This window comes from Osmerus eperlanus, chromosome 14, assembly GCF_963692335.1.
Source record: "Osmerus eperlanus chromosome 14, fOsmEpe2.1, whole genome shotgun sequence".
In the NCBI taxonomy this organism is placed as follows: Eukaryota; Metazoa; Chordata; class Actinopteri; order Osmeriformes; family Osmeridae; genus Osmerus; species Osmerus eperlanus.
This window is the reverse complement of record NC_085031.1, coordinates 4,775,016-4,800,672: the sequence shown is the minus strand read 5'-3', so window position 1 is coordinate 4,800,672 and position 25,657 is coordinate 4,775,016. Positions and strand designations below refer to the sequence as shown.

At 54.8% G+C, this 25,657-nt stretch overlaps 1 protein-coding gene across 4 annotated transcripts; it reads left to right on the top strand.

The window, feature by feature from the left end:
- The first annotated feature begins 644 nt into the window (after nt 1-644).
- cdk5rap2 (CDK5 regulatory subunit associated protein 2) lies at nt 645-25,657 on the top strand. 4 transcript variants are annotated; one of them, XM_062477414.1, is made up of 43 exons: nt 645-1,951; nt 2,273-2,407; nt 2,661-2,780; nt 3,072-3,164; nt 3,493-3,570; nt 3,670-3,810; nt 3,910-4,080; nt 4,237-4,347; nt 4,504-4,641; nt 4,832-5,011; nt 5,120-5,629; nt 5,907-6,039; nt 6,400-6,533; nt 6,843-6,959; nt 7,079-7,225; nt 7,432-7,544; nt 7,793-7,932; nt 10,073-10,213; nt 10,633-10,742; nt 11,062-11,220; nt 11,736-11,834; nt 12,031-12,152; nt 12,300-12,747; nt 12,846-14,466; nt 15,104-15,217; nt 15,674-15,822; nt 16,072-16,454; nt 16,746-16,978; nt 17,879-17,930; nt 18,920-19,107; nt 20,242-20,586; nt 20,787-20,912; nt 21,182-21,295; nt 21,429-21,618; nt 22,156-22,271; nt 22,397-22,630; nt 22,747-22,827; nt 22,961-23,223; nt 23,363-23,521; nt 23,947-24,085; nt 24,316-24,362; nt 24,524-24,578; nt 25,103-25,657. In XM_062477414.1, exons 1-43 carry the CDS (start codon nt 821-823, stop codon nt 25,255-25,257), a joined length of 9,435 nt encoding a protein of 3,144 aa, XP_062333398.1. In that variant the 5' UTR covers nt 645-820; the 3' UTR covers nt 25,258-25,657. The 4 variants fall into 4 exon arrangements, with proteins under 4 accessions (XP_062333398.1, XP_062333397.1, XP_062333399.1 ...); XM_062477413.1 differs by having other exon boundaries at nt 21,179-21,295; XM_062477415.1 differs by lacking the exon at nt 15,104-15,217 and having other exon boundaries at nt 21,179-21,295.

Below are 25,657 nucleotides of genomic sequence, written 5' to 3'. Positions count from 1 at the left end.
TGTGTGTCATCTGTGTGTGTGTGTGTGTCACAACCTGCTTGTGTGTTTTTCAGGACCCACTGTGTTTTATTATATATATATATATTTTTTTTTTTTTTGGGGGGGGGGGGGTTCATGGGGTTCTGTGTCGCAACCTGTTTGTGAGTAATGGCGTAAAGGCCCCCTGTGAAGAAGCCTAGTGGTTTAGGACGGGAGGGGGCAGCAGTGCATGCTCTGGGTGCCAGGGATGGAGCTCTGGGTGGCACCAGTCTGACCAGAGGAGACCTGCCGTCATCTCCAATCTGACTGCCCACACCTTAACACAGTCAAAGGCTGCCTAACCCACAACCTCCATCACCACCCACTCCAACCTAGCCCCGCCGGCCCCACGGAGGGTTCACCTGACACGGGCCGGAGCCAGAGCCCTGCACTCCTGTCTGGAAGAGAGAGTGCTGGGGATGGCGGTGGCAGCAGCCGTGACACAGATCAATGCAGCGACAGTGGCAGCTAGGGGATTTGGGTCTGATTGAATGTGCGGTTGGAGAGGGAGGAGGAGAGCGAGCGAGGGAGGGAGGGAAGAGGAGGAGGAGGAGGAAGAAGGATTAGAGGCTTAGGGCTAAGCTAGGTACACTGCCCAGCTCTGCTATCCTCCGCTCTGACCGGGAAGAGCTCAGTCTCCTGCGCTCTCCAGAACAGACAGGCAAACCGTTGCCATGGCTGGCAGAAGGACCACCGCGGGACAGCCCCCGGCTTGTGTGTGAAGCACCTTGTGGAGCCTGTGTGTGTGCGCTTGGTGGACCAGTCCGGGTGGTGATCTAGCAGCACAGAGCCAGACCGAACCATGAGGGACCCGTGTCGGGTGTGTGGCGTGCGCATGGCGGGCGGCCAGTGTCGCTGGATCTTCAGCTCCACCGGGAGCAGGAAGCTGCAGGTCGTCCTGTCCCACGTGCTGGGCTGGGAGGTGGCCCGCAACGGCCGCAGCGAGTTCCTGTGCGGGAAGTGCGTGTTCCAGCTGGAGAAGGTGGTCCAGCTGGATGTGGAGATGGGCCGGCTCCAGGAGGAGCACGGGGCCCAGCTCCAGAAGCTGCAGGCGCAGAAGGACCATCTGGCCCAGTGCATCGCCCATATCTACACCCGCAACAACCCGGCCGGGGAGAGGGGAGGCGGGGAAGGCGGCGGCAGAAGCAAGATCCCCCTCCGGAGGTCCTCTGGGGGGGGTAGCCCCGAGGAGGGGCAAGGTCTGGCAGGAGGGCAACACACCCTGGAGAAGCAGCAGCAGAGAGAGGCCGGGTGGCTGTCCGGGGGGCGTGTGAGGAGGTGTGTGAGTCTGGACATCCTGGGTGGGACCGGGGAGGGCCACGGGCGCTCAACCCCCAGGAAGCAGTCCGGATTCGGGGCAGGGACACCAAGCGAACCCCCTGTGAAGAACCCGGGTTTCCGGTCGGCCAAGCTCCGCTCCAGGAGCATGTACCTGGACCTGGTCCAGCGTAAGGTCACCCGCTCCACTTCTCTGCAGTCCCTGAACCCAGACCTCGCCCCTGACGCCCCCTCGGGGGCCCCCACCTCCTCAGACCCCCCAGCTCGGAGACAACTGAGGGAGTCAAAGGTGTGGAGATTCAGAGAGAAGGCCCCCTCCTCCGAGACGCAAACCAGAGCTCCACCCGGAGGACCTCCACCAGGAAAGCCTCCGAAGCCCCGCCCGACCCAGCTGCCCCCGACCCAGCCGCCCCCGACCCAGCCCTCTGTCATCACCGAGCTGCTCCACCTCCTGCGCTCCATCCCCAGGCGTCCAGTCAGGGCGCCTCCAGAGAGCCGGCTCCCCCAGCTCCAGAGGCTCGCGGCGGGGGCTTCCCCACCCGGCCGCCTCACCCCGGGGCCTGGGGCCAGGAGCAGGCACAGGGAGGCCGAGTGGAAGTCCCTCCACGACCTCACCGAGGAGTTCGACGATGACTACGCCCCTCTTAAGGCAGAGGTAGCCATGCTCCGTACACGTCGGACCAAGATCTCCATAGAATAGAGGTCACGGTGGATTAACGTGTGTAACTGGCTGGTCTTGAACGGTCTTAAACTTGATTGAGGTTGTCCACTGGTTTATTTGTGTGTGTGTGTGTGTGTGTGTGTGTGTGTGTATTATTCCAGAGGCAGGCGCACAGAAGCTCCGAAACGTCTCTCTTTGAGATGTTTGAATCAAGAGCTGCTTTCCTCTGTCTCGGACCAGCCCGGGTGTTCCAGCCTTCATGTCTGGTTCTCCTTCAGTCAGCCCTGACCTCCCTCTGTCCGGTCTCCCTTCCAGGGCTTGGAGGAGAAGCAGAGCGACCAGAGGAGGCTGGAGAGCTCCAACAAGCAGCTGGCTGCGGAGCTCCAGCAGATCAGGACCTCCAACCAGACCCTCAGTCAGACCCTGGAGGACGCTCACACCCAGGCCAAGGTACCAGGGGGCTGGCGGAGATCAGAACTGTGTCATCACATTATGTTATATGTTTAGTGGAACAAGTCACTTTTTTTCCACTTTACTTTCCTAATCCTAACTGTATCATATAGTACCTAAAGAAAAACGTGTCATCTAGGACATAAAAAATTAAAAACTAAACTCTACAATTTTAATACCAGACAATGTAAACATAGCCAATTCTGTTCTCGCAGCCTGATTTCTCTAATGTATGATGTCTTTTTGGTGGCAGGCTCTCACTGGTCAGCTTGAAGAGAAGGAGAAGGAGCTCTCCTCAGAGAAGAAGAACACTTTGAAACGAGACAAGACCATCCAGGGCCTCACCTTGGTGCTCAGGGAGAAGGAGAAGGAGGTGGGCTCACGGGGCACTTTCCAACCGCAAGAAAAGAAACTACAACATTGTGATATTATATCTCTGATGTCTTGTTGGTCGTGTGGAATATATTCTCACCAACTTTGACGGAGACAGATTAAATATGTATGTTGTTTGCACGTTGACTGTTAGAAGGCAAGCTAACTGTTCATCCATGTATGCCATGCTACAGTACGCCCTGGGCGTACCAGATCAAAGGGTTCGGACGTCTCTTATGTAAGGGTCTCTCTCTAACTCGGTGTTGGGTGTGTGTGTGGTGGCGTTGCTCAGGTTGAGGAGCTGTGTCACGAGATTGAGGACCGGGATGAGGCTTTGGCCAAGGCCAGGGACACAGCTCACAAAGCCCAGCTCCAGAAATACCAGGCAAGCCAATATCAAGCACTACTTACGCTGTCTTTAATCCAACCCAACCTGTGTGTGTGTGCGTGTGTGTGTGTGTGCGTGTGTGTGTGTGTGCGTGTGTGCGTGTGTGCGTGCGTGTGTGTGTGTGTGTGAGAGGGAGGGAGAGTGAAAGATAAAGCGAGTCTGAAAAAGAATGGAAGAGAGCGATATGAGAGAGACGTGCTTAAATGTTTACAATCTTGCCACTACATGTTCAAATAAATATATAGTTTATACCCACTGGAGTACCCCCAGCCACACACACACACGCCCTTTGTAAACCAATATAACGTTTTGCCCTCCTCCCCAGGGGGCAGAGGAGCACCAGAACCTGCTGATGGAGAAGCAGGCGGAGCTGGCCCTGCTACAGGGAGACCACCACGCCAAGGTAAGGGGCCAGTAGAGGTGGATGGATATGACACCACGGTCTTACGCTAACCGCCGGCCCACTGACCTCCACGTCTCCCTCCGCCTCCCTCTCGGCCAGGTTCTGGAGGCCCAGAAGCTGCAGCGGTCGCTGGGCAGGAGGGAGCAGGAGGTGGCCGACCTGCAACAGGCCAAGGAGCAGCAGGAGCTGGAGCTGGAGGACCTGCAGCAGCAGAAGAAGAAGGGAGACAAGGCCATGAACGTAAGACCTCCGGCAGAGGCCGGCCTAGTTTTCACCCCCCCAGTCAATGTTCTTGCTGTTGTCGTTGTTGATGATCTCGTGGTTGTTTCTGGTTCCCAGGAAGCCCAGAACCAGCTGAAGAAGCTGAGCGGGGAGCTGGCGGAGCGAGAGGCGGCGCTGGAGCAGCACTACCAGGAGCTGCTGGAGCAGACCCAGAGGAAGCTGCAGGCCCAGCAGGCCTCCATCCAGCGCCTCACCACCACCCTGGCTGACAAGGAGCAGCAGCTGCAGGTAGGAGCTCCGTGTTCTGCTGGTGGGGAGCGAATGGGTTTCTTTAGTGTTTTGGGTGATATTTGGTCCATTCCTGCTTCCTGTCACTCTATTTCTCCTCCCTGTCTAATGTCCGTTTCTCTCTCTCTCTCCCCCCCCCCCCCCCCCCCCTCCCAGGAGTACATGAACATGGTTCGAGACTTGGAGCACAGCAGGAGCCCGGGAGGAAGTGACATCATGCTATCTAAGTTGCGTGAGCGACTGAGAGAGAAGGAGAAGGCTCTGGAGGTGTGTTGACTCTCCCAAGACGCGCCACCCTCTCTCTATCTGTCTCTCTCTCTTTCTCTTACACCTGGCGACTGCTATCAAGTGTCTTACTGTGTTTTCAGCCTCCCCCTATCCAGTAATGTATAAATACCACTTTATTGTAATCCTGTCATCCAGCAAGCGCTGGATGATAAGTTTGCGGCCGTCGAGGAGAAGGACAACGAGATCCACCAGCTCCAGCTGTCCCTCCGAGAGAAGGAGAGAGACTTGGAGAGACTCAACAACCTGCTGGCTCACAACGAGGACACCATCAGCGTAAGCGAGACCTCAGGGCTCCCGCACCATACACGGACCCAGTAGAACCTACACCCCCTGCGTCGAGTGTTTTTAGTGGAGATATTTTCGACGTGCATTGCGTTTTCAGAACGCCCCGAACGTTCCCTACCCTTCCTGTCCCCTCCGTGTTTTTAATCTCTTCCGCTTGTCCCCTCTCCCGCCGCCGCAGAGCTTCGACTCGCTCGTCAAGGAGAAGGACGTGGAGCTGCAGCACCAGGTGAACACCCTGAAGAACCTGCAGAGAGCCAAGCAGGAGGTGGAGGACAACCTGAGCAGGTCCCTCAGGGAGAAGGACGCCATCATCAGCCAGCTGCAGATCTCCCTGGAGGGCAAGACCAAGGACATGGAGGTAAGGGCACGCACAAGCGCGCACCTGACCCCCACACACACACACACACACACACACACACAACAAACACCTCACACACACACACACCTCCCCTCGTTCCCTCGGCAGGACATGTCTGGCGTGATGCTGAGCCGGTCTCAGAGCCAGGCGCGTGACCTGGCGGAGCAGATGGCTCAGAGGCTAAAGGTGAACGAGGCCATGCTGGCCGAGGCTGTGAAGGCCAGGGAGAGGCTCGTGGCCGACAACGAGAGCGCCGTGGAGGGCCTGCTGGCCACCATCAGCAGCAAGGACCAGCTGCTCAAGGCAAACACACACACACACACACACACACACACACACACTCATTCTATCTCACTTGAACACTATGATTCTATGTTTAACAACGGTATCTTATGCCTCGCTGACATTTCCTTGCGCGCCCTCCAGGAGTCCGCCGAGCGCTACAACCGCGCTCTGTCGGAGCGCGCCCAGGAGATCCAGGACATGAAGCGGCAGCGGGCCGAGAGGCAGCAGCAGCTCGCGGCCGCGGAGAGGCTCAGCACCACGGCAACGCAGGAGGGTCACCTGGAAACGGCGGAGCTCCGGGCTCAGCTGGTGGAGAAGGACGCCATCATCAGCGTGAGTCTGAGGGGGGAGGAGAGACTTCCTCACACGGAGGAGCGTCAGGGGGACAGAGATCAGCTCCCTGAGCTCATTAGAACAGGAAGCTTCTCTCCGGCTTTCCTCGTTCCTTGTTAGTTCGCTGGATGCCCACAGGAAGAGGCAGACGGGAAGGACTCCCAGCGAGACTGCTGACAGAGGACTAGAATGTCCCTTGACAGTAGGCTAACGAGTCACATAGATGCCTGTGTACTGACCTGCCCCCCCCCACCCCCTCCCTCCACTCCACCCGTAGAAGCTGCTGGAGCGCGGGCAGGAGAGAGACCACTTCCTGTTGGAGCTGCGCCAGCAGGAGGCGGCCCCTCCCCAGGTGCTGGAGCTGAGGCAGACCATCCAGGTGCTGCGGGATCAGCTGGAGGAGAGGGAAGGTGAGGAGCCATGACACCCCCAGCTCTCTGTCTCTCTCTCTCTCTGTCTCCCTCTGTCTCTCTCTCTCTCTGTCTCCCTCTGTCTCTCTCTCTCTCTGTCTCCCTCTGTCTCTCTCTCTGTCTCTCTCTGTCTCTCTCTCTGTCTGTCTGTCTCTGTCTGTCTCTGTCTCTCTCTCTCTGGCATGAGACCATGAGGACCGTATACAACCCCTCTGGATCCACGATGAGCTAGCTACCTGCCCTGGATACAGCCTCTCTCGATAACACGCTCACACAAACCCGATTTTTTAAAAGAAATTGTTGACACCGAGCATCTGAAAGGTGTCTCTCACGCTCCGTCCTCTCTTCTTCCTCCCGCAGCCGAGCGGAGAAACAGCGAGGACAACATGGAGAAAGCTCCTCTCACCAAGAAGATGGCCGTGGTCCTGAAGAAGGAGCTGGCTCAGAAGACCGAGGCCCTCAACAAGGCCCTGAAGAGAGAGAACGAGCTGAAGGTGAACAGGCCCTCTGCGACAGTCTGACTCCATATACGCCTAGACAGTAGGAAAGCAGTGACGCGGCACATTTCTAGAAGCCAGAGAGTCCTCTGGCGTTCTGTTGGGCCTAATACGTGTCTCTGATCTCATGTTGACTCGTCACTTGGTGAACAAGTACTCTTTGTCCAGACAGACCTAATCATTATTTTACTACCTTTTTACTTATATCATCCCCCCACATACAACCATACATCACCAAAAAGTTTAGTGGTTGAGGGTGACTTGCCTGTGGTCGAGGGGGATTAACGTTGCCGTGTGCTGATCCAGATCTCCGTGGCGGAGCTGCAGTCGGTCCTGTCCGAGCTGGAGGGTCGAATCGAAGGCCAGGCCGCCAACATCGAGTCCCTCACCGCCACTCTGGAGATCAAGGATGAGATCATCGATGTGAGACGGGGACACACACACACACACACCACTACACACACACACACACGTTTTTTTTGTTGTCAAGTATACAGCAGAAAGGGGACATGGGTAGAACTATGTTGTGTTCCTGCTGACAGGAGCTCCACGAGCGTCTGGGCCAGAGAGGGGACAGCCAGGCTGGTGCTGCCCAGCAGCAGGCTGCCGAGGCTGGGCTGGAGCGCTCCCTCCCCAGCCTCCCGCAGAGGGAGAGAACCATCATTGGGGGAGACCGCCAGAACGAAGAGGTCCACACTTTACTGCTAAAACTATATATATATATATAGTTATTGTTAGTCTGTTCTGACTGGATACTTAGATCAGCTTCATTTCTGGGGTTGAAAAAATACACCAGCATGTTCAAAAGCCCAAAAAGGGTTACAAGTAAGGTTCCAGTGGTGGTCAAACCGGGCTGTCAATAATGGCATCCTGACCTCCACCCCTCCCTCCCCAGGCCCTGCCGGCCCTGGCCGTCCTACAGATGGAGCGCGAGGCCCTGAACCGCTCGCTGAGGGCGGAGCAGCAGCTCTACTCCAGCCTGGTCCGCACCGTCAAGGAGCAGGACAGGTAGGGGGCTCAGTGGGGCGGATGGGGGGGGAGGGGAGATGCCTATTTGGGATTTGTCATTGGCCTCTTGGTGGACAGTAATTGTTTTTATTCAAATATTGATTTAAGGCTAAACATTTTTGGAGCTTGATTTTATAAAAAAAATCGATACAAAGACAAAATGAGCTAAAGATCCACACTTAATGGTAAAAGTGCACACTGCACCACAAGGTCGTGCTGAAGGGCGTGCGTGTGTGTGTGTGTGTCAGCGCCCAGCGCCTCCACGCGCTGCAGATGGAGCTGACGGCGGTGCAGCTCCTCAGACAGCAGCTGGAGGAGGGCGTGAGGACCAACGAGGAGCTGAGGGAGGACCTGGAGCGAGAGATCCACTGCGCCCAGCTCCGAGAAGGTGCCACATTCACACACTTCTAGAGGGGGGGGGGGGGGGGGGGGGGGCTGGAAACACACACATTCATGCTGCACAAACATTCATGCTACACAAACACAGCTTTTGTGTCATGTTCTCATGTCTGTTTGCACCTTCTCATACTTGTAACGTTGCCTGGTTACAAGCCTTGTGTCTGTCCGGCGTGTCGTCTGCATGTATACCTCTTATACTGTGCTGCTTCTCTGCTCTGTCATCTGCTCTGTCATCTGCTCTGTCATCTACTCTGTCACCTGGCCCTGTCATCTGCTCTGTCATCTGCTCTGTCACCTGGCCCTGTCATCTGCCCTGTCATCTGCTCTGTCATCTGCTCTGTCATCTGGCCCTGTCCTCCCTTCTGTCCAACATCCTCATCTGTTTGGACCCGAGCTACGGGATAGTCTACAGTGGATTGTTTTGGCTGTTAATGTCCACGCTTAACAAACTCCTCACCTGTCATGTCTTTCATCGTCATCATCATCCGTGTAATAAAGCATGCTGTGTGTCTGGTCTGTCCCTCTGTCTCTCACTTCACACTTTCAGTTCAATTCTGTTTGATTTGTCCATTAAAAAAAACTGTGTGTGTGTGTTACCGCCTCTCATCATCATCCTCATTAATCCAAACCCAGCCCAGCCATCTGTCCCTCATGTGAATCAGACACCACACGTTTCCTGTCGTTTCATAACCCACTGGAGGAATAGTGGGCTTAAAAAGCACTGACTATTTCATGCACGGAGATTATCCTCACATTCATAAGAGCTTAGCTCTTCGAAGATAGACAACAGTCAAACGACCTCCTTATCGTCCCCCTTTCTCTCTGGGTCTCCTCCCTGTGATAAGGGGCCCACCGAGTCACATAACGTTAGCATGATGCAAATTCCTGTGGATATTTGGGGGTTTATGAAATCTCACGTATGGCTAGGTCACGTGCAGCCTGATGCCCTGTGGGTGTAGGGGTGGAAGGAGAGCAGGCCGATCAAGTCAGGCAGGCCGGAGGTAGAGAGGAAGAAAAGGAGGAATCGGTGTGGATCTGGCTAAAAGGACTTATTCATCCCAATGTCTAATGCATGTGTGTATTGGAGCGTGCGTGCATGTGTCGAGTGTGTTCATTTGTGGGGCACGTGTGTGTGTTCAGGACCAGGTGTTTATAAATAGGTCTGGCAACGAGGTCTCATATTCACTCTACCTCAGGATGAGGACGAACATTCGCTCTATAAATAGAGAGAAATATGGAGAGAGAAATGGATTGGGGGGGATGGGGGGAGAGAAGGGGAAAGTTCCCATCTGTCTCTTTCGATAACCCGCAATTTCCTCACGGACAGTTTTAATAAGCCAGGCTTTTGTAAACATGCTTCCATGGCCTGCTCCCTGCTCTACATGCAGTACTATGATTCAGGCCTTATGTAAGGCAGCACTTAGTCAACAACCCCCCTCTTCACAGCCGGCTGACCAGCCTGTGTTGTGTGCGCAAAGTACCTGTTTATATATATATATATATAATTTTTATGGAATCAATCGTAATACAGTTTCATTCGTAAAATAATAAAGAAATTAAACATGACAAACACTAAATCTTACAAACACAAAAAAACTATAATAATATTAGTAGAGACAGATAAAATAATATGAAAAAGAAAAGTGGAAAAACGTGATGAAAAGATGTGTTGGAGGTATAGATCTGTCTGGATGCCCACCAAACTTTTGCAATAAAAACAAAGTGACAGTTAGAGGTGTTAAACAAACCAAGCAACTTCATAGGTATGATAAAGCAAATCAAGTCGACTATAGAGGTTTTAGTGGGTTGCACACAAGTTGACTGAACCAACAACAACAGAACATCTAACTATCCTATCCTCGGGTACCCAAAACCAGGTCTCATGTTCAGAGCCGTGTCTTCAGAACCTTCCAGAACCTGTCTCAGCGACTCAATTGAAAACTTGTCTCCCTGTTTCTTCAGAACCTCTGTCTAAACCCTTTTCTCTGTTTTTTGGAACATGTACTTCAGAACCCGGAAATCTCAAATCATTATATTACTGCCATGTTGTCAGCAACGTAACAACTACAGAATCAAGAAGCTCCGAATCATATTCACAGAAGCCTCACACCCCCACCCCTGTGTTGCAGGTGTGGATCTGGTGGACCCCAGGGAGATGGAGAGCGTCCGACACCAGCTGGAGGATGCCCATCGCTGGAACGCCTCGCTGCAGGCCCGCCTCGGAGCCATCCAGAACCGCGGGGGAGGGGTGGGCGCCACCAACGACACGGGTGAGACCCTGCCACCAGGGGGCGCTACGCCGTACCTGTACAGACACAACACAACCACCATCTAGAGCAGTGGTTCTCAATCCTGGTCCTCGGGACCCCCTGCCCTGCATGTTTTAGATGTTTCCCTGCTCCAACACACCTGATTCAAATGAATGGTCGTTATCCAAGCCTGATAACGACCATTCATTTGAATCAGGTGTGGAATCAGGAACTGAATCAGGAACTGGAATTGAATCAGGAACACTTCTGTATTTTAGCCTCTGTTAGCATCGCAGACAATTCTAGTCTGTGCCCTCAAGAACTGACACCTTTGAATGGACAAATGCAGGAGTTCCGAAAACGCTAAACGTGAACCGTGAACGACGACCGTGATGGATGGCGGTTGGCACGAGTAGCTGATTCCTCTCTCTCCTCTGCAGCAGACACCATGAGCTTCGTGGCCGACCAGACGTCCTACATGAGCATCTGTGTGGGGGAGGGGGAGGAGAGGGGGCTGTCCCAGCTGTCAGACGAGGAGCTCAGACACAAGGTGAACTCTCACCCAGGACCGGCTAATCTTCCAGAGAAGCCCACCAAAAACATGTTTTATGGCTTATCCAATGATTCGTGTCTGGTTATCAAGTCCCATAATTTGGATTTCAAATATATCCTTGGATGTACAGTGCAAAAGTCAAAAAAATGAAATTATATATATTATATACATTTTATATATTTTTGGGTGCCTAAGAATTCTGCACATTACTCGTTTGGAAAGTGAGTGGATGTATCAATATGTTAGATCTGATCTAGGTGATTGAGTCTGTACAGCAGGTGGGTGTTTTCTCACCCTGGGTGTGTCTCTGCTCCAGCTTGTGGAGCTGCAGGATCAGGTCAGCAGGCTTCAGGCTACCAACGCTGACCTCCAGAGGAGGCTGACGGAGGAGAGGACAGACGCCGACCCTGACCTGACCCTCGACCCCACTAGGAGGACGGAGGCTGGCCTAGCAGGCAGCAAGCCCAGGACACAGGTTAGACACGTAGATATAAACCAATGTCTTAGCTGCCTGGCTCAACGAGCTGGTTCAGAACCAGCCAGTTCCTTATTTTTGTAGTTCCTTATCCTTCCTCCGCATCTGAGGATCATCCTCCACTTCCTCCTAACCTTTGACTTCTGACCCTGAAATTTCACCTCTGCCTGGTAGCTACTAATGCCTTATCCGTGGCACTTTTCTCAGTAGTGATCTGTTTGAACTCTCTAACCTGTGTCTTGTCTGTCTGCTGTAGATGGCATCTCCTACCTCCCTCTTTTTCTCCATCCCTCCTCTAACCAGTCCCTGTTTTCTTATCTCTGTGTCCATGGACCTGTCCTCCACCTCCTTTCTACTCCATCTCCTCCTCTTCCACGCCCTCCTCCTCCTCCCATTAGGCCTCTCACCCCATCCTGCCGTTGCTGTGCAGTGCTTTTTACGGGTTCTGTTCCTTCATTGCATTTTCTTTTACCAAGCCATGTGTGTCACATTCGCCTGCCACCCCATTACTGTAGCTCATAGAGAGGACGATGAAGCAGCAGGCGGGAGGGCAGGGCACAGCGCCCCCCTCAGGATGGGATGGGATACTGCAGGCAGACCGCAGTCCGGGTCAGGTAGGCACGGGGGAGCATGTCTAGAAGGAGGGGACGAGCCTTCCTCGTATGGACTTTGATCAAATCAAAGACATTTTTTTTTGGGGGGGGGGGAAACATGAAATAACGAACAGCTTATCCCGAATCCAAGTCGCCGTATTCCTGGTGTTTCATTCCCCAGAGTTCCTTAACTCACCTTGCTCATGGTCTCTCTCAGGCTGTGGACGGGGGGCAGGGGACGACGGCAGACGCCAGCCCGAGGGGAGGGGAGAGGAGGGAGGGAGAGCTGCTCCGGTCTCTCCTGGACGAATGTGGAGTCCTGTCAGCCAATCAGCTCAGGTGAGACACCAGGACATCTCCATATGGCTCTCTGCTGGCTCAGGTCAAGATATCGACGTCAAAAACATTTAATGACATGTCAGACTTGTAGGTTTTTCTGATGTTTATATTTGAAGAGTGATGACGAAAGGGATGATGACGTTTCAGGGACGAGGTCCAGAGGCTGAGGTCGGAGCGCCTAGAGCTGCGAGGGCTCCTGAAGGAGGGGAAGTCGTCCGAGAGGAGGGAGAAGGAGAGCGACGACAGCTGCGTCGCCAGCGAGGCTGACCTGCAGCAGACCGTGGACAGGCTGAGGTCGGAGGCCGGAGGTCACCGCAGGGTCATCCGCCTCCTGCAGGAGCAGCTGGAGACCAACGCGGTTCTTGCGGCCGCCGATGGGCAGATGACCCTCGACCCGGAGATGGTCGCTGGCGTGAGCCGGGAGACCGAGAGTCCGCGGGCCGAGAAGGAGGGAGCGCAGAGGAGGGGAAGAGGGAAGGAGGGAGAGACGAAAGGGAAGACGCGGGGAGATCATCTCACCCCCCAGGGAAGCAGTCTCCACACCAAGGGCCGGTCACCAAGCAAGAGTCACCAACAGCAGGCATCCAAACTGGCGGTAAGATCTCTCTCAAACGTATAGATGGATATCTCTTTTTATTTTGTTACCTTTGTTGGTGTCTCAATGGTCTCGTGATGTTCTTGGCTGTGTTTCAGGCGGGGCTCAAGTCTCGCCTCCCGGTTCCTGTGAGGCTGAAGAGCGAGGGCAGCAGTGGGTGGGGCAGCAGAGAGTCTGTGCACCCAGACAGCTCCAACGAAGCACAGCCCTCCAACCAGGACCACAGAGGAGTTTACGGGTCCGATCAAAAGACATCTCCAGACTCCGATTCCCCGAGCTCCACCCTGGACGTCAACCTAGGGTCGGCCCAGCACCCGGGGGCCAGACTAGGCATGGAGGTCAGGAAAGACCCAGGCTTGGAGGACCACCAGGCCGCTGAGATGGAGCCCTGGCAGGGCCAGTCTGACAGAGAGCTCCTGGCCCAGCTGGAGCTCCTCCACCAGGAGTGCCAGGAGAAGGAGGGGCTGGTCGTCCGATTGGAGGAGCAGGTAGCGGAGTGGGAGGAGCTTCAAGCTCAGCTCCAGGAGAAGGACAAGCTGAACCGCCAGTACCTGGAGGCCCTGCAGGCCGCAGAGTCCACCATCGCTTACCTGACCGCCTGCAACCTGGACAGCCAGGCAGGGGGAGGGCCACCCGCCGGCCCCGGCTCCGACCCTGCCCTCCGCAGGCAGTGTGTGGAACTGCAGAAGGCGCTGCAGGAGAAGGAGAAGCTCAACAGCCAGCTGGTGGAGTGTCTCAGCATGGCGGAGACGGCCATCTCCTCTCTCAGCGCCACCTCGCCGTCCTCGTCCGACGGCTCGGACGGCCGGGGCGACCCCCAGGAGCTGTGCGTGAGGCTGGAGGCCGCCCTGCGCCAGGTCAACGCCTCCCTGGACGGCCGCGGGCCGGCCGGGGGGCCCGGGGCCGCCGGCGGGCAACGGGGCCCGGACCAAGAGCTGCAGCGACAGGCCGACTCCCTGCAGGAGGCGCTGTGGGAGCAGAGCAGGCTCAACGCCGAGCTGCAGGAGAGGCTGAGGGCCGCCGAGGCAGCTGCTGCGCGGCCGGGAGGGGACGCCAAAGCCAACACCGCCCCCTCTGGCCCGGAGGGCAGCGGCAACAGACAGGTGGAGGGACAGCATGGGAGAAACAAGATGGCGTCGTCAGGGAGGGCGGGTGCGAGCCAGGAGGAGATGTGCAAGCGTCTGTCGGAGTGTCTGGGAGTCACGGAGGCAGCTATAGCCTCTCTCGCAGTTCTCTGTGCCGCTACAGGCTCCACCTTCTCTGCCGACAGACTGGCTCAGACCGGTTCGGACCTCCAGACACAGCTGGACAGGCTCCAGAGAGTCCTGAAAGAGAAGGAAGCACTGGGAGAGGCGGGCTCAGCAGGACCCTGCAGAACCTCCACCCACCAGAACCAGACACCGGCAGGGGCTGGAGCCGGGGGACCGTCCACCCAGAACCCCCACCACAACCTCTGCCTCCTCCAGAGGCTCTTCTACGAACATGCCCAGAGGATCTCGGAGCTCCAGGCCGCCCTGGAGACGCGCGATGCCCAGCTGCGGGAGCCCGGTCCCGGGGCAGCAGCATCAGGAAACGCCCAGGCTCAGACGGAGGCCTTGCAGAAGGCCCTGAAGGAGAAGAAGAAGACGTGCAGGAGCCTGGAGGAGAAGCTGGCCACGGCTCAGTCCATCATCGCCCTGCACAACTCCAAGAAGCCCAGTGAAGGAGCTTCACATACGGGTAAGGTGTCACCTTATATATCCCACCTGCAGTCTGGCCACGATGGGTCTGCCAGTCATTTACTATTTAAAATTGGGACAATTCAAATATATAACTAAATACATATAGGCCCAGTTTCCCAGACATGGATTAAGCCTAGTCCTGCAGTAAGAGAAATATTTCATGAAGATCTCCATTGAAAAGGTTTTTAGTCTAGGACTAGGCATAATCCATGTCTGGGAAACTGGGCCCTAATTATATATAACCTACTCATACCATGAAATAAACCGTATAGACACTGTACACAAGCCTGTAAGTGCATCTGTGTGGGTAGAGATGCATGTTTGCAGGTGTGTGAGGCATGAGAGCCAGACCTTACCGTATGCACCAGAGGGAGGTTTGGACTGGCTTTGACGCATGCTCCCGACAGCAAGGTCACAGCGAGCAGGCACCTGTGTGTGCCTCCTCTTCCCATGTGACCATAAAGCGACGGCGGACACATAAGCCAGGATCAAAAAGGACCTTGGCTTTCCCTGTCTGAAATAGAGGGGGGGGGGGGCAAGAAAAATCAAGAGCGAGCGCAGAGGGACATGAACACACACACACACCGCCGTCGAGTGGACGTGGCGCTCCTAACCCCTTGGCGTGTGTTGTCTAGCGCCCCCTCCGGAGCGGGATGAGAAGGGCGTGCAGGTGGACCAGCAGGACCTGGGTTACGAGACCAGTGGCAAGAGTGAGACTGAGGTGGATAGGGAGGAGAGCAGTAGCACAGGTAGAACACCTCGTCTAGACGTCCGTCTGGACAGCCGCTCGGTGCATGTCTGTCTGGAGAGTGGACACTAACGATGAATCCCACTTGTGGCTGCTGGAGTCTGTTTGCATGAGGAATGGGCACTACTTATTATATAACTATTATGTGTGTGTGAGAGATCTGGGTCTTCTGTTTGTTCTGGTTTTTACCTGGGTTCTGGTAACGCTGTGATTAAGACATGCTTGTCTCTCTCTGCTTGAGTCTCCTGCATGGTCTCTCTCTCTCTCTCTCTCTCTGGAGTGTTGGAATGATCACTCACTCCAAGCGATAATATCTCCTGTCTGGTCCTATCCTGCTCTTCCCAGGTTCTTATGCACCCAAGCTAAACTCTTTCTTCTCTCACTCTCTACCCATTCCTGTCAGCTGGTATTCAAATCATATCCCTTTTTGAAGATGTGTGTGTGTGTGGTTCCTCAGACATGTTTGGCGGTCTGCAGCCTCGTCCCAGCGGCTCCTGCAGTCTCCCGTCCCTGCCCCAGGACCAGACCACCTTCTCCTCCACAGAGAACCTGGACTCGGCCTCCAGCGCCTCCTACCCCAGCTCCCCCGCTCTCAGCTCCCCCAAGGTACCAGCCTGACCCGGGCTCTGCCCCCCCCCTCCCCTCCCCCCCCTGCTGTCAAAACCCCATATCGCCATACATGGACATGGCAACTATTATTTGTCCCTGTCGAACCCTTCAGTGAAATCTTCTCCTCCTTCCACTCTTGCTCCCTCTCTCCCTTTTTATGTCTCTCTTTCCGTCTCTCTCCCTCTTTCTTCCCCATTGCCCTCCCCCCCCCTCTCCTCTCCCCCCACCCCCCCTCTCCTCCCCCAGGTGGGTCTGAAGAGCCTGCAGACGTACGAGGACTACGGCGTGTCGGAGGACCCAGCCGAGCTCCGGGCTCAGATCACGGAGCTGAAGCGTCACCTGGAGAGCCAGCTCAGGGTCACCGTCCACCTCCAGGCCCTGCTGCGGCCCAACTCCCTCTCCTCCAACCCGCCCGCCGGAGGGCCCGGCGGGGCCGGCGTCCGGGACGGGGCCCCTGCGGGTCTCCTGGAGCGAGGGGAAGGAGGAGGGAAGGAGGAGGAGAGGCAGGCGATGGAGGAGAGGATCGGGCGTCTGAGCGTGGAGCTGGAGAGGGAGAGGAGGGTGAACAGGAGCATGAGCGAGCAGCTGCAGCAGGTCCAGCATCGGAGCCGCTCCGCCTCTCCTGCCAGGTACCAGCTCTCTCTCTCTTTCACTGTCTCTCTCTCTCACCCTCTCTCCCTTTTGCGCTCTTGCTCTTTCTGTCTCTCACTTCAGCTGTCTCTTACATTCTGGTTTCTCTCCCTCCCCCCTCCTTCCTCTCCTCTACCCATCCCTCTCTCCATCCATTCCCCCCTCCTACCTTGCATCAATCCCCTCCTTCTTCCCCGTGTCTACTTCTCCATCCCACCCCGCGTCCTCTCCTCCACCCCTCCCTCCATCCCCCCTTTTCACACACCTCACCCCCTCCCCTCCTCCTCCAGGATGGACTCTCTAGTCCAGTCCCAGGCCCGGGAGCTGTCCCAGCTGAGGCAGCAGATCCAGCAGAGCCGCAGGCTGGGTGCCCTGCAGCGCCACCAGCTGGAGGAGCTGAGCCGGGCCTTCGAGGAGCTGCTGCAGGCCAGCGACGTGGACTACTACCTGGGGGAGGTCTTCAGGGAGCAGCTGGACAAGAGCCTCAATATCCAGGAGAGCCTGGAGGGCCGCTTGGAGAAAGGTAGGACGGAACGCAGGGTGGTTTGGGGTCAAGGTGGCACGGAACGCAGGGTGGTTTGGGGTCAAGGTGGCACGGAACGCAGGGTGGTTTGGGGTCAAGGTGGCACGGAACGCAGGGTGGTTTGGGGTCAAGGTGGCACGGAACGCAGGGTGGTTTGGGGTCAAGGTGGCACGGAACGCAGGGTGGTTTGGGGTCAAGGTGGCACGGAACGCAGGGTGGTTTGGGGTCAAGGTGGCACGGAACGCAGGCGTGTAAAGGGTAGCACAGACATAACTATGCCTCAAATCTCAGTACAGGCAACAGGCCAAAAACTGTCACCACATACGGATGATGATGATGATGATGATGATGATGATACCACAATTTCATTTTTCACAATCCCCTCGGTGCCTGTAAACATCCAGATGTAGTAGACAGCCCTGAGGTGAAGCCAGCTCTGTTTAGTCAAGTGTGCCATCCCTTGGTGACGCTGACACCACACTCAGGCCATCTCGACCGCGCCAGCCCAAACCGAGTGGGGCCAAAGGGCACACACACACACACTGCCGGCCAACGAGCTGACAGGGAAGCTGCCATTGCCAACACACACACCAGCCCAACACTGGGCCTTTCACTACTCCAAGCAGCTTTCTCTCTTGGCGTGACTCGGCGCACGCCATCCAAGATGGCGGACAGGGTGAGGTAGAGAAAACAAGTACTCCGTCGTGGTTCACTGATCTCTGGAGACTGACGATGCAGGCTACCCCTGTGAGGGAGAAAGGGAGAGAGAGATCGCTCCTTTGAGAGGGCGAGAGAGGACGCGGGAACGAGACGGATAGAGAGGGAGAGAAACAGAGTCGTGACCATGATGCAGCAGGACGGCTCCTTCACCATGTCTCTCTCTCTGTCCTCGTCTCCTAGGAGGCGGCCATCAAGATGAAGAGGACGCAGCCATGCTGGAGCTGGCTCAAAGGTACCGCTCTCTACCGCACACACACACACACTTACACAAAGAAATACCTCTTCCATGAAGCCTTCTCCTTAAGTTAGACTTTACACACACTTAAACACACTTTATTCCTTGGAGAACTTGCGTCGAGAGCTTGAAGGAAAGTGATCTTGGCCTCAGGTTAGCATTTTAGCATGGCTAGCAAAACAGACTAGCATGATAATCCTAACCCCCTGACTGTAGTCACTAGCTACGTCCCCTGAGCAGATACACCAGCAGGCCACGCTGCTGAACGGCTCTCCCTAGCCTCGTGGGGCTCAGCTTTGGTGTCGGTCATGAGGTCACACTGACCGAGTAGGGTTCTCGCCCCTGTCCCTGGTGCGGCTAGCCCTGGACTGCCTCACCAGGAGTTGCAGTACCTGACCTGTCAGCCGGAGGGCGACATCGAGCCATCAGACACCTTCGCCAGGCTGGAGGAGGAGATCGAGCACCTGCGCTCTCAGCTAGAGGGCGAGCGTGAGCTGCTGCAGCAGCACCTCTACTTCCTGGTCCAGCAGAACCAGAGCCTGTCTGAGTGCACCAGAGAGCAGCTGGATCTGTGAGTGGACTGGACCAGGACGGGAGCATGCGTTTGCTGTGAACTCTCTCTTCCTCCTCCTCCTTCAAGATGGCTACTCCGACTCTGAAGTGGAAAATCTAAAAACAACGGAAGTTGATTGACAGATGTTTTATTTTATTTTTCCTGTTCCTTTGTGTGAACGTTTTCTTCTTCTTTCGAGGGGTTTTCTCCGGTTCTTGCATTGTGAGCTGACGTTGGACTGAGTACAGATTGTGTTTCAGTCTGTGTGTGTCAGACTGTGTGGAAGCTGTACAGCGGATACTCCAGTCTCTTATCAGTTCGTCCTACCTTTAAGCTGCCTCACCTCTCTCACCTTGGATTCGCCTTTCTTCTCTTGTCTCTCGTCTCTGCTCTTCCCTCCCTCCATTTATCTCTCCCTCCCTCCCTCCCTCAGACTCTCCAAGGAGCTTCAGGAGAAGACCCGTTTGGTCCACAGCCTGCAGAGTCAGCTGAGAGGACAAACTCCCAGCAGCCACCTCTCCTCAGCCTCCGACCTCTCCGACAGGGCGTCGCAGGAAGCCAACGCCTCCCGCAACAGCCTCACGTCCTACGCCTCACAAAATGGCCGCCCAGGCCTACACGGTAAGCAGCCGGACCTGGACAGAGCCAGATTAACATACTGGACCGCTCTGAGCTGTTTTGGTATACTTCTTTATATATTGTATATCTTGGGTCATAGTCATGTTTTTTGCAGTAGTCTAGTCATGGATATAGACACTGGCTGGACTGGCTGCATTATTACAGGGCCTGGTAAAGTTTGTGACTGGGTGGAAGGTTACTTCAGTCGAGGATTAGACCGGGTCTGTCCTCGCTGCATTAAATATGGATCTTTTTCCCCCCCTGATGAGATTGCCTCAATCTCTGGTCCTCGACCTATCCCTGCTTCTGGTCTGGCCGGGTAGTGGGCATGTTGTAGTAATGGCACTTCTTTTCCACTCAGGCCCATTGTGGTCCAGTCAGCCATCCCGCAGAACAAAGAGGGCCAGCCAAGGGCAGGACAGGTGTTCTCTTACCTCTAGCCCTCCATCCCTCCATCCTCTGCTTGGAGCTGCATTATTCAGGAGCACCTATCCGGTTTAATCTTCAAATTGTGTTTCCCTTGAGGGGAGACAATGAGAGCTATTAGAGACATGCATGATGTGGGTGACTGACACGTGGGAGGAGAGAGGGGGGGGGGTGGAGAGAGAGAGGGGAGATGGAGAGAGGGGGGGGATGGAGAGAGGGGGGGGTGGAGAGAGAGATGGGGGATGGAGAGAGAGAAGAGAGAGCAGGATCCAAAGCCAAAACGTTCTTTTCCTTTAACGCTGCCTGAATGTGTTTTAGTTGAGAGATGCTAGCTAGCTAACGTAGAGTTGGAGCTCACTAACTCACAGGTTACCTGAGAACTTGGAGACGCGTCGCTAAAGCAGCTGCTAGGCTAGTACACTGCTGACAAGATAGTCTACAGAAGCTACGCAAATTGAGACGACTGTTGCGTACAAGGCTAAGCAGGTCTACCCAAGGCGAACAGACACAGCGATTGTTTAGCTAACGCTAGACCCGAGGAGATGGATAAAGAGGAAGACCAGACAGAGAAACAGGAAGAGGTCTCTCTCAGGAGATGGAAGCAGGCTCTGGAAGCTTCCAAAAGGAACAAGGGTATTTTTGACCCCGAGATGCTGAGCGATCTTTCTCTTCACGTGTCTTCATCCTAATATTCATTGCCTTCCACCACAGGGCTGAAAGATTCCAATGGAGATCTGGCGACGTCCTCCGAGTCTGCAGCCAAACGTTGCGGGGGTGGAGCCAAAGCCGGGGGCGTGTCCGGCCACGAGGGGAGCTCCGTCAGGCTGCAGAGGGAGAACGTTCGCCTGCAGGACCAGCTGAGGAGCAGCGAGGAGCTCAACACCACCCTGCGTAGCGAGCTGGACCTCCACCGCTCGATCCTTGACCAGAACCAGGCTCACAACCAGGTCCAGAACCAGGACCACGCAGGGCCAGCGCCACAGAGGGAGACCCAGATAGGAGAAGGACTGTCAGGCACACAGCAGGACACAGCCCAGCAACACAACATGAACCCAGGTACTGGACCCGAGTCTGACCTAAGGGGGGGATCTTCACCTGGAGGTGGGGTGAGGGGCAGGGTTTGGTGTTGATCAAGAGATGATCAATTTCTTCTTGAAAAAAGCTTTTGATCTTTGTTTGTACAGTTTGTAGGTGTCTCTGTAGATGTCTCTGTGAAAGCGTGTATGTAAATGTGTGTGTGTGTGTCTGCCCATCAGACCTTCTGGCGGAGCAACTGCTGGAGATCAGGGCTCTGAGACAACGTCTAGAGGAGACGATCCGCACCAACGACCGGCTCAGAGAGCAGCTCGAGAGGAGGCTGGCTGAGGTGGACCGAGACCCAGGTACACACACACACACTCATGTACAGTATGAAATCACTCAACATGCGTACAGTCACCCTTTTAACATTTCCTCAAAAGACTGTACTACTACATGTGTTTGGGCTCCAAATTGTGGATCGACACGCTCTTCATCTGATTCTGGAGCTCTGCTTTTAACATTCCTAGCTGTCTGTGTGTCCCCAGGACATAGATTTAGTCCCTTTGTAGGTCTCAGAACTAAGGTCAATCCTACCTGACCCTGGCTGACTGTGTGTGTGTGTGTCCAGCAGCCACCAACATCTTCATCCAGGGTATGGAGGACCAGGGTCAGCTGACCAGCGAGCTGCGTCTCCTCTGGGAGCAGAACCAGGTTCTGAAGGAGCAGCTCAGCATGGGCTCCAGAGGTAGCGCACACACACACACACACAGACACACACACACCCCAGGGGAGCTGTTTTTACACAACAACACATGCATATACGTTCGATAAGACAGACACATGCGCACACACACGTCATAGTTGTTTGTGTGTCCCAGACAAGCAGAAGGAGAATGACAAGCTGCGCGAGGCCCTGGCCAGGAGGACGGCCAAGCTGGAGCAGAGCAGGAAGGAGGCGGAGCTTCTGAGGCAGGAACACGCTCGCCTGCAGGACACACTGGAGAGGAGCTCCCAGGAGAACACACACCTGCAGGAGAGCCTGCACTACAGCAGGGAGGAACTGCACAGGTACACACACACACACCTGCAGGAGAGCCTGTACCCGTGCAGGGAGGAACTGCACAGGTACACACACACACACCTGCAGGAGAGCCTGTACCCGTGCAGGGAGGAACTGCACAGGTACACACACACACACACACGGATGCTCTAGCAACACTGTCGTATCGTCGTCCCAATCTCCCCATGCAACATGAAACGACGCGCACATACACCAATTAGAAGATACTCTCATCATAATGACTGTGACATTACACTCTTTACATCTTCATTATCATCATTACCATGGCAGTCAAAGGGAACCATATGTGTAATAGAGGCACACACACACACACAGTAGTGAGGACCTGTGACCTGGGCCCCAGTGACACAGTTGAGTGGGGTGGACACCTGACACCAGGGGTCTGGTGTCGGGTGATATCGCTTCTCCTCTCCCTTTCCTGTGTGTGTGTGGACGGTTACTGGAATGTGGTGTGTACGTTCACCCCGTGTGTGTTTGAGTGACTTGTGAGGTAATGTTGATGTGTGTACCCCCCCCACCCCCAGGTTGCAGTGTGAGGTGAAGCACCAGAGACAGCAGCTCTCAGACAGCCAGAACCTCCTGCAGTCTCTACGCGTGGAGCTGCAGGTCTACGACAAGATCAAGACTGGAACACACACAGGTACACACACACACACACACACTCTAGCCCTGAGTCACAGAGAGTACTAGTATTAGTACTGGTACTGGTTGTAGTCTTGGTCCTGAGATTCCCATGGGTGTTTGACCCATTTTCCTTTCCTGCAGAGTCTCTTCACGAAGCTCAGGGTCCTGGCCCTGGTCCTGGCCCTGGCCCTGGCCCTGGTCCTGGCTCTGTACCGCTGGACCTGGGGGAGCTTCTGAAGGAGATGCGTCACCTGCGTGTGCAGCTGGAGAGGAGCATCCACACCAACACGGCTCTGAGACGGAGGCTGGAGGAGCAGCTCCACTCAGGACCCAGCAGAGACACCATCAACATCAACTACCTGCTCTCCACGCCAGGTAGACACACACACACACACACGTGTTCATATACACAGACACACACGCTCTGATGTATACTGATGTGTTGTTGGTAGTGTTGACCGTGTGTGTGTGTGTGTGTGTGTGTGTTTCAGAGGACGGAGGCAGGTCTCCAGGTCGTGACCGTCTCCACCACTCATCCCACTCTCACCATGACCCCGCCTCTGATCACCATGGTAACCAAGACCCAGCAAGACCTCAAGTCTACGACGGCTGGAAGGTTAATGTCATTTCCAGAGTAAAAGGTGAGTTTGTACTAACTTGTGTGTGTTTCTGTCTTCTTGTGTGTGTGTGTGTGTGTCCGCCCAGACGCTAAGCGCCAGCCCTGGTCGGAGCAGGACGGTGAGTCCCAGTGCAGCTCTGGAGGGGACAGCGTCACGAGCGGCCCGTCCCGCCTGGTGCCGGGTCACCGTCTCTGGGCGAGCCGCGGCGGGCGCCACGTGCTGGGCCTGACGGAGGACCACAGCGCCCTGCGCAAGCAGATCTCCGAGGCCCGCCGGCTCACGCGCAGCCTGGACACGCGCCTGCAGGAGTGTGCGCGCACACTGAAGCAGCAGGGCCAGGACAACAGGGTAAACGCACACACACACACACACACACACATTAGTGTGGTAGGCTGTATTCAAAAAGTGAAGGTGTGCAAAAAGGTGTTACGGTGTGTGAATAAGACTGTGTGTGTGTGTGTGTGTGTGTGTGTGTGTGTGTGTGCAGGCCTCAGAGCCGGGGCAGCAGGTGTCAGGCCTGTGCGTCAGTGTGAGCACCATGCAGCAGGTCCTGGAGGAGGCAGGCAGGCTGCTGAAGCTCTACTGGAGGGTCTCCCTGCCTGCCAGCCCCCCCACAGGGGAGAACAGCTCCTGTAACCACCAGCAAGTAAGAACACACACAGAGAACAGGAGAACATGGACATATACACATACTGGACTATGTCATTGGTCACCCAGACGCACACGGACACATGCAGTACTGTACGCACAAACCCTGGACCCAACCATGTCGACTCCCCTTCCAAGCGCACACACTGTACCCCGAGTCATGGGAATCATCTCGGTCCCCAAGCCCCATCTCACTCTGTCACCGGTGACAAACGTCTCAAAGGAGCTCTATGAAACACGAACCGCTGTTTGTGGTCGGTGGTCTGCCACAGGTGGTAAGACTGGGAACGAAATCAATGCGTGGTCTCTCCCCCTCTGATGTATTTTGCTGTTCTGTTGTCTCTCCTTCCTTCTCTCTCTCTCCTTCTCTTTCTCCTCCTCTCTCTCTCTCCTTCTCTCTCTCCTCCTTCTCCCCCCCGTCAGGAGGAGCTCCTGCAGAGTGAGGTGTCCCGCCTGAAGGCCAGGCTGTCCCAGCAGGAGAGGATGCTGAACGGGGCGGTGAAACGTCTGCGCTCCACCAACCAGCTGAAGGAGGGCATGGAGAGGGTCATCATAGACCAGCGTACGTCCTCGCACCTCCTCACAGACGAACGCGCCTCTGACCCCGGCCCTCCTACGTAGCAGTCATACCCATTCAACACGTACATGTTTTTTGTAGCCATTTCTGGATTATCCTCACCAGTGAGACCTTACATGCATAGTACACCGACAGAAGTTGGTTGTCGGATCCAAGGCTGAGTGGTGAGGTCAGAGTGGTGACATGCCCCCTTTTCTGTGTTTTTGTGAATCCAGTGGCGCTGACCCACGGAGTTCTGAAGAAGGCCCGGGGGAATCTGGAGGTGAGTCCTACAACCAGAACCTGCAGCTGTGAGCTGGTCCATCACTTATTCCAACCACTAACCCCGTCTGCCTCAGGGAAGGTTCCTCTGTAATAACTCTCCATCTGCCAGTGTCTCTTATCTCTCTCTCTTCTTCCTTGTTCATATGGGTCAAATGTCAGACAAATTATTACACCCTCTTTGGCCTGAAGGGTCAGTCTGGAGACCCAGACGAAGGTTAGTGTGTGTTTGTGTGAGGCACGGGGCTTTCACAGTGTTAAGTCATCCTGCATGACTCGTGTTATTTTTAAGTACGCTAACTTTTGGTTTCCTCCAAAAGTTGTCGAATTCAAGAGTTTGTTTATCTGGAAAAGGTGTTCTTGTGGAATGCTTTCGCATGAAATGGTTTTCTAACTTCCAGGCCCAAATGCATGCTGGGACCTAAACCTCTTCAGCTTTGATGTTTCGAGGCTGAGCGGTTGATGGATGACAGATGCATGAATTGACCATAAATCCATTCCCTGTTCGTTCACCCTTTGTCCAGATATTGTGACCAAAATGCTGTTATTGACAGTTGCTGGTTTTCAAAGTAACCCTTTTATTTAATCTCAAAGCTGCATGGATCAGACAAACCTGTTGGCTAAAAAGATTAGTTTTGCAAGGTTTACCTAAACCCTGACATCACACATTTGTGTGTGTATGTTTGTGTGTTTATGATGTTTTATCTACATTGATGTGATAATCCTTATCTTCTCCTTCAGGAGGTGCCAGTCAGTGGTCAGTAGGACTCAGAACGGCAGGAGCCCCTCAACAGGAAGTGACTGTCCAGCTTCCTGTTCGGAGCCCCCCCGGAGACAGACACTCGGAATGCTCGGAGGAGAGGAACAGCGACGCCTCCTCGCACTGTAGCTACTAGACCACACACAGCTTTTAATGCTACCTAATGGCCCCGCCCCTTTCCCCTGCTGTAGTACTGTCTTATCTGCTTATTGGTTCTTTGAAATATTCAAATTATATATTTGGGAAGTTGTACTGTATTCCAAGCACATCTGCCTAATATCAGACCTATTTTTTGGTACGCAGGTTGTAAAAGATTATTTTTATTATGTAACAGGCTATTTAGTCCGGCTCTTGTAAATATGAAATTTGGACATGTTTTATTTCTTTGGTCATTTTCCTTTTTATATGACAGATTGAGGAGAGATGTCTTATCAGTTGTTCCTTCCAAGTTGTTCCTGTAAACTTACTGTACTTTATTCCTGGGCTAGTGTGTGTACTGAGTTCAAATTCAAAAAAAGTAAATTGTTGCTTTTGAA